This window comes from Rhipicephalus microplus, chromosome 2, assembly GCF_043290135.1.
Source record: "Rhipicephalus microplus isolate Deutch F79 chromosome 2, USDA_Rmic, whole genome shotgun sequence".
NCBI lineage: Eukaryota > Metazoa > Arthropoda > Arachnida > Ixodida > Ixodidae > Rhipicephalus > Rhipicephalus microplus.
In genome coordinates, this window is record NC_134701.1 from 293,197,850 (window position 1) to 293,209,882 (window position 12,033).

General features: G+C 44.4%; 1 protein-coding gene across 1 annotated transcript in view; it reads right to left on the minus strand.

The window, feature by feature from the left end:
- The window catches only part of ArgRS (arginine--tRNA ligase-like protein), a 90,262-nt gene that overhangs the window by 18,515 nt on the left and 59,714 nt on the right, over positions 1-12,033 (minus strand). The window contains exons 11-12 of the mRNA XM_037429319.2: positions 9,091-9,204; positions 1,468-1,526 (exon numbers count right to left, since the gene is read on the minus strand). Coding sequence (XP_037285216.1) covers positions 1,468-1,526; positions 9,091-9,204 — 173 coding nt within the window. The remainder of the gene's footprint in view (positions 1-1,467; positions 1,527-9,090; positions 9,205-12,033) is intronic.

The window sequence follows — 12,033 nt, forward strand, 5'->3', positions numbered from 1 at the left end:
CATAAAGAGCGGAGTTGGGCAAGAGTTAAAGCTCTAATGTGAGTCGCAGGTGACCACACATCTAAGGAACCAGTCCCTTTACACTGACGTGTCCCGATATCCACAGAAATGGGCCATGTGTCTGGTCGTAGGGGACCATACCAACACTGTAACAATATTAGATACGCTTAACACCATGGACAGCTGCATAGCAGAAGAGGCTGCTATCGGTGATGTTCCGTGCAGGGAATTTTCTGTTTTCCACAAAATTTTTGTCTGTCATTTTGAGCCAAAGATAAAAAATTGAATCTTAGTGATATTGCAGGGAATTTCAGAGAATGGTTAGATTCTACTATGACAATTGATAATTAGCAGTCACAGTGCACCTTTGTCTGCTGTAATCTGTTCTGGCACATGCACCACGCAAGCATAGTCTTCGAAATTTGTTTCTATTATTTACGCGGAATGATTTCTAGTTCACTATTCGTGTTAGACTTGAAGCCCACAATGTGCAATGTACTAACAGTATATGAATTAATAAAGTCATGCTTTTGTTGTGCAGCTGTGGAGGGGCTTGGCTAGTCATGGTTTCAATAGTCGCCAGTATGTGTGACATGTGTAGCTATAGTATGTGTGTGCGTGGATGGAGGTGGAAATTAGTACTGTTGTGCAGAAAAATATGTTGAAAATTTTGTCAACGTTTGCAGAGAAAAATCTTTGAAATAGAAAATTTTCATGTCCCTCAATGGGAATTCTTTGACGTCGCGCTATCGCCCTTGCTATCATACACACTTCACAAATACCGAACCAATTACAACAGTTGCTGATTCACAAACTGCCTGTCCAAGCATAGCGAAAGGAATGGTCACACCCTACACACACTTGATATCAATACAGCCCACCTTGTTACACAGGGTGTGTACTGTCTGGACACACCTCTATCCAGGGCAGTGGACGTGCTAATGCGGTAGCTCGAGAACCAAAACAATGCACTAACAGAACCACTAAAGGACACTGAATGACACAACATTACTGACTCCGCCATATGCACTTCCCACCACCACACAAATCACTCAACTCAGAGGATGCTATTGCCTGGCAGCAGCTTCAGACTAATACATTGCCCTGCCTTGTCATCCTTCATCTTTTCCCCCCCCCCCCACAATATGCCTCATACAACTCCCATTGTAGAGCGATGTATCACTGTACCTGAAAATGTCCGCAACTAGATCAGCGTCAGCTGATCCAGCAGGCACACACAAGCCAATGGGGCCTAAACTAAGTGCACCACTCAATAAAGACAATCCTTTAGGCCTGCATAAATGAAAGTTTTTCTCTCTGTCTCTCTCTCTCTCTCTCTGAGTGAGTCCAGCAAAGTTTTGCACATTTCAGCAAAGCACATTTCGTGAACAAGCAAGCAAGTGTGCAACGAAGACTCAATAAGCACAACATGAGTGAGAAACATTGAGCAATATGAATACTGCATACCTGATCCTTGTGAGAGCATACAGGAGATATGCAGCAGTGTTGCCTCTGTCATCAAGCATCTAAAAGAAATATAATGTAGGTCAAAAGAAAGCAACAGCTCACTGTACTTCTCATTACAATAGAACCTCGTTAACACGTTCCCGCTTAGTATAATTTCCTGGCTCCTACGCTCAAAATCGCGAAAACTAACAATGCCCACATAGAGTTATGTGTTAATACATTCCCAGAAAATACAATTATTCAGCAGCAACGTTCGACATTGCAGCAAACTGCAGTCGCATGATACCATGTACAGGAAAAAATTCTCATTCAACTGTGCAAAAAAACTGCTCTTGCATGCTTGTGAAGCGCCAAGTGGCAGACTGCCCCCACGCAGCGACGGCGGTTTCTTTGCTGCGTTCAATTATCACCCCCCCCCCCCTCCCACACAGAGACCCGTCTGAGTCGTCAAAGTCTTCAAACGGTTTTCAAAACATGCCTGTTATGTTCTGCAGCGCAGTGGTTTTTGCGATTTAGCGTGGCCTGTAAGACTGCCGGATCATCAGTACGCAGTTGCTGCCGGCACTTGGCCTCCCAGACCTGTTTTCAGGACTGTACTGCTCCATTGGCACAGCGAATGCGAGATGTCTCACGTTTCTACTATCAAGGCTCTGCGATAGTTGTCCATGGCCTACCCATGTGGAGGCTCTCCACAGCACGCGCGCTCTGCGCCATGGCAGCAATGAGATGGACGACGTTACTCACAACGCAGACAATAGCGCACATGGTTTACGATGCCGAGAACAATGTAACTGATATCACAGCCAATGGAGACCACTCTTATAGCTTTCAGCTGGCTGTATCCAGGTTTTGCCACCACGTTTTTGAGGAAAGTTTTATGGTGCAAATTTCCAGCCTCGTATCTGCGGGTTTTCTTTCCGTGTTGTTACCGACAGTATGTGAAGCTTTATTGAGAAAAGTTCTACATAGTGCACCAGCGATTCAGGCACAAGGGAAAAAACACAGAAAAGGCGCCCTGTTGTCATTCCCTATGTACACAGAGTGGCTTATTCATGAAAGAACGTGGCTTCTTGTTTCGGGGTCCCTGTTGTGTTCTTGGAGGCTTTCGCGTATTTGTGCTTGTTCGTGTGGCGCACCAACTTTTGATTGTGTAAAAAAAGCATGAAAAAAGGTTTTTGAAATGTCTATTTGATTCCGATCAGTTCTGGCGAGGTGTACATCGGCCGGTCGGGCCAATGTATAAATGATCTCCTAAGAGAGCATGAACTGTCAACGAGAAGCAACACGGGCTCGCATTTGCCGTATCACTGCAAGGAGTGCTCGTGTGAACGCTTCCTGAAGAGCATGAGTATCTTACAAGGAAACAAAGACAAAGTTGCACGTGGACAGGCAGAGGCAGTGTACATTAAGCAATCTGGTGAACGATGTATCAGTGTCCTATCCTTGTCTATATTTCATGATGAATTTGCTTTTTATCTGATAGGTTGTCATGACAGTTGTTAAGTGTATTTGTACGCATGCGTGAAGGTTTCGGAAGATGAAGTCAGTTGCGAGTGTGTGCTTTTACGTGCCTTTTCTTTTGTCTTCTTTCAAGTTTGGCGCCAATGATGTTCTACACGGCCATACATCAACTAGCATATGTTACTGAGACCACTCTCCACTCTGACACCGATGCCGAACGGTTTAGGGATATGCAGGCTGCACCAGGTTTTTTTCTAGACGGGCCCTGTGCGAGGCTGCACGTTGCTCAGTGTACATAGTTCGCGATTCAAGATAGTTGCGCTTATCATGGCATCGAGGAAGCAATTAAGAAGCTGAATATCCTTGCGGTTGTCGACAGGAACCCGTAAAAGAGGCAAATCAACGTGGCAAATCAACGTGGCAAATGAACTTAGACTGACAGCATCTACTGTGAACGCCGTGGTGTCGAAGAGGAAAAAGATTGAGACGAACGTCTTGGTATTCGGCGGCGCAGCAAAGCAAGCTCGTGGAGCCCACCATGGGGAGCTGGAGGAGCCACTATTGAAGTGGTTTAAGCAAGCGCAGGCCTCCAGAGTTCACTTTGACGGCAGCATGCTTAAGGAGCAGCTGTTTCAGGCAATGTAGTTTTTGGCAGCAGCTTGCATCAGAGAATACAGAGCACAACGAAGACCACCCTGTGATGTGTGCATCTGACATCGATGAGGAGTCCCTCTCCACCAGTGTCGATGCACCCTTTGTCGAGTTTGTCTCGATAGACGGCGTCACGACTTGTGAGCTGCAAAGTGTTGCAGAGATTGTCGTGGAGGTGGTGGCGGACGATGCAGTGGAGGATGTGGGGGATGAGGCACCGGAACACAGTGATGAAGACGAAAGCGTGCACCGACCGGCTAACTTCGCCAAAGCCCTCGCTGGACTTGCTTCTTTTGCAGAAAAACCAATGCAAATGCAGACAAAGGTCTGCAATGTGTGCAGGAGCTTTTATTGTCCAAAGGTGAGAAACAGCAAAAGAAAATCAGAATCTTTGTTTTATGAGAAATAAATGTTTTTTGCTCTTACACTTCCATATAGACTTGTCAGCCTAACCTTTTGCTGGATTCGGATCATACATTTATTTCTCGATTTTTTTTTTTTTTCAAAAACATATCAACAAGGTTCTACTGTATTCCAACACAAACCAGGCTCCCAAATATTAGTTGAGCACAATGACACATAGGGGCATGCTTAACTACTAGGCATGTGCGAATAACAAATTTTAGGTTTAAGGGGAGATGCTACTCGAAGACATATTTTTTTAATATTCACCATAGAGCAATGAAACTTGAGCTGCTTATGGAACTTTTTATGATGAATTCAAATATATAATTAGTTTTCTTGCAAGTCACACACTTTTAGCTCTGCGACATGGCAAATGGAAAACCTTAACCCTTTTGCCCCCCCCCCCCCTCTTTTCATCCCTAAAATTTTGTAAGTTTTTACCATTCATAGTTCATAATGCTTCAAATAAAGTATACAGTGCAAATAACTAATTAGGAAGCACATACAAAATATGTAATATGCGTGAAAAGTAATAGACGTAAAAGGTCCATATTTCACCTCCCCTAGTAAAAGTATGCATACAATTTTTTTTTATTATACAATAAAATATTGAAATTTAAACTAGATAATTGCATTTGCCATACTTTGGAAAAAATTTGGGCAAAATTTCATGCAGATCCGAGCACTAGAAGTGCCCAAAAAAGGAGGGGCACATTAGAAAAAAATGGCAAAAGTAGTGTTTTGAGAAAAACGAGCTTTAAAGTTAAAATTGAGTTTTTATTTATGAAAGATATCATTAAATCAGATGAAATTTGCACACACCAAAAAGAACAATCCTTCTTGTAGTGGCCACTGTGACTAAAATACATCAGCACCATGAGTTTGTCCCTCTCGGCTTTTTTTGAGACAATTCCTCTTAGACATTTCGCTCATAGACAGGGCCATGAAACTCTTGCTAAACATCCGCTCCATCTGGCAGAGCCTTGTGGCAACTGCAAGCTAAGAAGAAGTTCGACAGGACTGAGAAATCCAAACTAAGTCCAGTGTCATGCCATTTTGCAGCCATGCTTGTGCCACATACCGTCATACATAATGGCAATGTCGTCCCTGCTAAGTTTTCTCACAACGAGCTCTTTCGACCTCTCAAGATTGGCGCTGACGTCATCCATTGTCGCATCAAGAACTTTCCAGCTGACGGGTGTGAATGACTTTGATGCATTGGCTTTTGCAAGCCAACAACTGCCGAAAATCGGACCAGCTTCTCGTAGCCTATTCCCACAGAGCGTGCCGCACAACGGCTTTCACTTGCAAGCGATGTTTTTTTAGGGGCACTCGTTCGTCCCTCGTAGTCGTAGCAGTAGTGTGTAACCAGTCTTACATTTTGACCTCCAAGATGGTGCCAGTGGGAGATTTCTTCTGTGCATTGTTGAACAATAAAAAATATTGCAGCGTGCGTGTTAACTAAAAGCCGAATTCTCCTGTCTCTCATTCCCCCTTAGCAGCCATTGGCATGTACATTGAGCACTATCTGACAAGAAAGGGATGCTACGTTATACTCCCTGGGCGTAACCTCCTTGGTTTTAGAAAGGTTTAGCGAGCGTTGGGCCGCAGTGCCATAAATACAGTGAACTAGTATATACCATGAACTCGAGGTGGTTAAAGGTGGGAAGTAGACACGAAGCGCAAGCCGTAAAAAAGTGTGCGTGTGTCACCTCTCGTTTAGTCCTTGGAATGTCCGCTGGATGACGGTACTTCTATATGAGGAATATATGATGAAAGGATGCGAGATGGTGGTACTTGGAGTGTTGAATAGGTGCCCGAACGGACACACAGACAGATGCATGAACGGACGCACGGATGGCTGTACGGACGGATGAACGCATGGACGGACGCAGGAGCGGATGCATGGATAAACGCAGGGACGGACACACAGATGGACGTGCGGATGCACGAACAGACGCACACACGGACGGCCGGATGGACGCACGGGCAGCCACACAGACGCATGCATGGACGGACGGAAGCAAGAACGAATGGACGGACGGATGCTTCGCCCCACTGTCCATCATTCACTCCGCGGATATGCTGCCATTTTTTTTTTCATTCATAACGCAGATAATTACACGAGAAAAGCATTGTTCAGCTGTGCTGCTCGACAAGACATGGACCCCGCAAATAGGTTTCACAGTGCACACAGGTGCGCAGCTGCTAATGGCGGTCACCGATTCGTACCATTTGATAAGCCAGTCGCGGCTCTCGAAAAACAATTAGAAGAGCGCTTCTTTTTATTATTTCTTGCGCTGCATCAGCGAGAGAAACTGTTGGTATTTGAAAAGTGAGGCTCGAATCTTCGACTTATGCAATCAACAATGGCGAGCGGCGGCGCATTATCAGCGGCAAGGTGCTCAAAAACTGCACACTTTCGACCTTTAATAGGCACCTTGTGCTCTTTAGATGCAATTTTAAAGCATTTCCAGTTAGGTCTCGACCTGTATTATCTTTTTAATAACAATAAAGGAACTGATCTTATCAAAACAGGCGAAAATAAAAAATCGGTAATTTTTTAAAAAAAAACTCTCGTTTTGCGACTCGCATCTCCCCTTGAAAAGAACGCAAAGTGAATAGTTATTTGGTTGAATAAATTCAAATTGAATTCAATTAGTGTATATCACATATTATAAAGAAAATGTTGCATAGTTTTCCTGTGGAATGTCAAACGCACTAGTTAAACCTTCTTATAACAAACGTCTATATAACTGATTCCTCAGTACAACGAATTTTTTCTATTCCCTGTCGTTACTCAACACAAGCACATGTATTTTCAGCTACTATGTAACAAAGTAACAGCGGGAGGCATCCTTGATGTAACCAATTTTGGCCCCGGGCAATCTAGGAATTTCGCCCCGGATTTTGTCATTTTGACAAAGGCTTACATCTTTCACAGTTGTCTCGCCGCCAACGAAGCACGAAGCGGCGGCGCGTGCACAGCGCACTTTTAGCCCCAGCGGGTGGACACAAGGCGGGCCTCCACCCCCACGAGCCGGGATTACCGCCGTTTTTACGACTGCGGACACATGTGCGAATGTTCCCCTCCCTACCTCCAAACCAGAAACAAAAAAAGGAAACTACTTTTCCATTGCTAGTGCCATGCATTTAGTTAGCGTCACATACGAGGGGCCACACTGCTAATGGAGGGTGCTTTACAGAATAGTTGTTCGCAGTGTCAGTGTCGTTCGCTCTTCTTTAGCGCCTGCCTTAACTCACTGCGCACACATGATCTGGCACCCGACAACGTTCAGCCTTGTATTTTGTCACCACCGATAGAATATCAGATTAGGCGCTGATGGAAACTCTCTGACACTAAGGTGGCAATGACTGATCTTCGGAGGTCGCCTCATCACACCCTTCTGTCTTTATGCTGCGCCATGAGTTTGCAGAATCGCAGCCATCGCGATTAGTTCCGGCAACAACACGCCAGTGCATTGAATGCAATGCAACGAATGGAATAGCAACAAATTGGCATGTTATACGAAGTAAGACTGGCTTCCAAAACTTTTGGATCCAACATGGCGGAGCTCCTACACAATGTTGGTGTAAGCAAATACGGCTGCTCCAAAGAAAAGTGCTCTTTTCACACTGTCTCCTCGCGTTGAAAGCGCACCGACGCTTGCAGAAATAGCACGCGCGCCGATGATCATGACTGCACCCTTAAAATCAAAGTTTACAGTTGCTACTCGAGTGACTCCCCTCCCCGCCTCGCGTTTTTCCATGCTTGTTCAAGACAAGTGGTTTCCTTTCTGTTTGGGCATTCGACCGCAGTTCTAAAGAAGCAAGAAGATACTATCGTACTCATCCTCCAGGCGATAGAGAAGGGTGGCTCATTTGATCTTTGCTTAAAACAGCGCTAGCGCGCCTTTACCCCCTCCTGAAGTTACAATGCGCGAGGACATGTTATCAATTTGGACTTGTTACAGCACATGGCGGCGATGGCGAAAACCCACCGATAGTGTCCGCATTCTTGATATCACAATAATCACACATTTCTTACTGCCAAATAAGTATTTTGGGATTGCTCTGCCTTCAGTTTCCTTTGTGTTTTTTTGTGCATATATATTTGAATTTTTGCACCAAACCTAAATATAACGAAATCCTCTTTATAACAAATTTTTCCGGGAATTGGTTAATTTTGTTATATCCAGGTTTAAGTGTAGTTGTTTCTTTCCTGATACATGATATTTATTTAATTATTTATTTAAATAAATAAATAATTAAATATGTGATCATCGTCAAGGTGCTCAAAGAAGTTGGCCCGAGCACGTGCTCTATGTGCTGCACATGGAGCATTAGACCAAGCGACGACAAAAGCATAAGGCAGCTTACTACAGCCCGGCTCCTTAAAATGCGATGCACTTAAAAGAAGATGCCTCAGGCCAAGTGACACATTGTGATGTGCCCTCTGACCACCCTCATTGTGTAGTTTGGTGTAGCACTCCTATGCTCCGTATACACTAGCTGGATATCAAAAAGTTTTGTGGAGGGAAATTTGTAAGGCAAACAAGAGTGATAAGACCTGCCTGAAATTTCTGATTTCCGTTTGCCAACTGGCTGTTTTTTCCCATCACCAAATAAGTGTGTCCTGACTGCAAGGTGCACAGTATTAAAAATTTATATTCAAACAATACAGAAGGAGCCGGCTAGCAATCACATATGGTATGAAGCCTGCACCTCTGATAAACAGTCAAACCCCTTTACAAAAGTCTTACTGATGTAAAGCACCAGTGAGCCTGCATAGAAACTGGTTGATGAGCAAATGCATGCATAGAACCCTGCTTACAAGAGACACCTCATATAAAAAACAAGAACTGCTCCTTAGTGGATGCCTCTCATAAAGGGGCTCAAGTGTGCCACAATCTATAGGCACATGCACCAAGAAAGAGGAGTAAAGAAAAGGGAACATTTCCTATTTCAGCCAATATCATAAACCTTGTTTGTTCTGGCATAGTAATGGTGAAAGCGATGTATTAACAGCTTAAGTACCATATAATATAGCGTGCTTATGTAAATCTAGCGCAGTCTTATTTATTCAAATACAAAGCTTTGGCTCACCCGATCAAATGAGAAGACATACTCGTGGACGCGATTGTGGCAAAGATCTGCGTACTTGATGCATCCATAGGCTACAGCCTCTTGTGCGCGTCTCAGTTCTTCGGGTGTCAGGACCTGCAAGGAGGAAACACTCTGCATAATCTTATTACATTTGGTGCCTGTTTTACCAATAAACCTACAGTGTGCATCAAGCACACTTGCTCCACAAAGAGCACAGTGTGTGTTTCAGACAGTATCTGCAGAGAACACAACACGTGCCGTGTTATTTCCATGTCCCTGTGCTTCAAAAACTACTGTTACTTGCCACACCAACAGGGCCAAACATCAGCAGTAGTCGAGCTACATATACAGTTGAAACCACTTATAACAATACTCAAGTGCCATGCAAATTTCATTGTTATAACCAATAATTTTTATAAACAGGTTACAAACAAAAGAAAAAATCGCATTGGCTTAGCTCAGCTATGCCAGGATATACGTAGCGTTAGCAAAGGTTCAGCTGATTATGCTTCCTTCTTCATGGCTATACCACAGTGGCAAACGCCAGTCAGAGGCACTATCAAGCGGCTCCAGTGCAGTGTCAGATGGCGACTGCACAGGGAAGGCGAGCGCGTCGGCGTCCATATGTCTACCAAGGCTTTGACGGCACTCCTCTGGAAAGCGCACACCGGCGGCGGCGAGTCGCGCGCGGCAGCGGCCGAGTGCGAGGGAGGTGCCGGCTCCGGTGCGTGACACCACTGATCGTCTGCACAGCGCATCGAATTGCGCGCACACCGGCGGCGAGCCACGCGCGGCGGCAGCGGAGTATCATTGCGCACGCGCAGACCAGTGCCACACGAAATTGGCTCAGCGAGGCCAGTGTAGCTAACGCTACAAAAACAAAGTAGGGGTATGGCAACTTGGCAAGGCAGCCTGTTGAGAGAAAACTTTCGGATGGAATATGCCACCAGATATCAGTGGCAATTAAGAATGACAAAGCTGAAAATTTTTCGAACATGTTAGAAAATTCAGATGCTTTCACGGGACCACCACAGATCCCGTAGAGCCAATGTATGAGAGCATCTGAAGTTTCGAACACAGAAACTCTTTGCATTCCTAACTGTCTACTCAAATTGCATGCAACCACCGCAACATCCGTGCTGTAGCAAAGTTCAAAAGTCAGCTTTACTGCAATGCCCCAATGCCATGTAACAAAGCATACTGTAAATCTGAAAGGGTGCCGGGGTTAGTCGGGGGTTGTGGGAAGGAAGGGCTTCAAGAGACACTACAGGCGTTTTATTAACTCGTCGTTGTTCACTGAAACAATGATCTAGAAACCACACAGTGCAACCATTGTGTCAAGAAAATGCTTATTTTGAAATAAAATCACAGTTCAGTGGTCTGCACGACATTAGCGCACTTCAAGTCACCCTCCTGAAATATGGCTTCAGCAGTTGCCTTTCCCAACATCGCCTCCCTTTACTGCGTGATCACCGACATGCCCAAAGGGTTGTGGAAATGCAGGGTTACTAGATGATAGTGTTGACATCTTGTAATGCTCTGTGCAACCACAGTCATAGACACATTTGCATTTGTCTAGCATTTCTGTGAAAAAAAGTTATTGCAGAGCAACTTATTTGTAATAACATCGCAGTAACACATTCACACCAGAGGTAGAATGCACGATGTTTCTGCAATAAAAATTTCGTGTGCCTGCTTCAACGTGTGCCCTGCTGTATAGCACTAGCTATCCAACCTGACCACGTGGAAATGGAACTTTTGAACCAATTGTGCTATTCCCCATGGTAATGCCAAGCGGTTATTTTATCCATGAATCAAACATAAACAGGGAAGCAGCATTTTATTACATGTTGTAATAGACAGCAGGTGCTTTCTTTTTATTGCAAGTGGATTGATTACTAAAGGTTAATTGTGATTGGGCCCTTTGACATCATTGCAATCATATCAAAATGTCCAACTCGTGGCACATACGGTGTCGTCCATTTACCCTGATTTCTATAAGTAGAGCACTGCTCTTGATAATAATGACGTTTTAGACGTTGTCAAATACAAAGATTTCACTCTGACATAAATTGTTATTTGCCTTTGTGTCCCTTTCAGCAGCTTGAATTTTCTCGTTTTCTTCTGTCTTTTCAAGGATTTCACGTTTATTCCATTCCATTTCGTGTTATCATTCCGGCAATCACTCCTATCCTGAACCCTGTGAGCGTTTCACGAACGTGAAGGAGCGAATCCTCCTTTGCCTTTACACCAAAACTCTATTGTGCCTGGCAATCACCAAACACTTCTACCCTGCTAGCATGAGTAGAAGCCCGCACTATGAGGAAAATATATGCCCGCACTATGAGGGAAATTTCAGTGACCTTTTCAGCATAGTGTGGGCACGCCAAAAAACTCCAAACCTCCCCTTTCTACCCAACCGTTCCAGGAAGCACTGGGAGGCAGCACTGATTGGCTGCTTTGACTCGAGAATCAAACGAGCCTTGGTAGAGCGGGCCAATGTACTTCTGTAAGAGGGAGCCCGCCTATTGTTTGTAAGGATCGACTACTTAAGAACGGGTTCTCACCCATCTTCTCTGTCAATCATTAAATAAATGTTTTCTAGTAGTTGTAGTTACATGTAGAATGACTAACTTTGGCAACTAATGGTCAATATAAACACTGTTGTAGTATCACCCAAAATGTTAAAGCATGACAATATTGCGCGGGTTGTTAGAACCCCCTCAACACCCCCTTGTTACAGCCCTGTACTACACCATAACTGTATCTATGAGCTGCATACACCAACATGTCCAGTACCGATTTGCACTAAAGTGATTGTACTCATGACAGTGAGAGCTATTAACTTGCCAATACAGTCAATGCCAATTGACAACCAGTACAATGAAAATTATGATCATGACACACCAAATTGGGGAGCTAAGCAAAGAAAGCTTCTTAGCA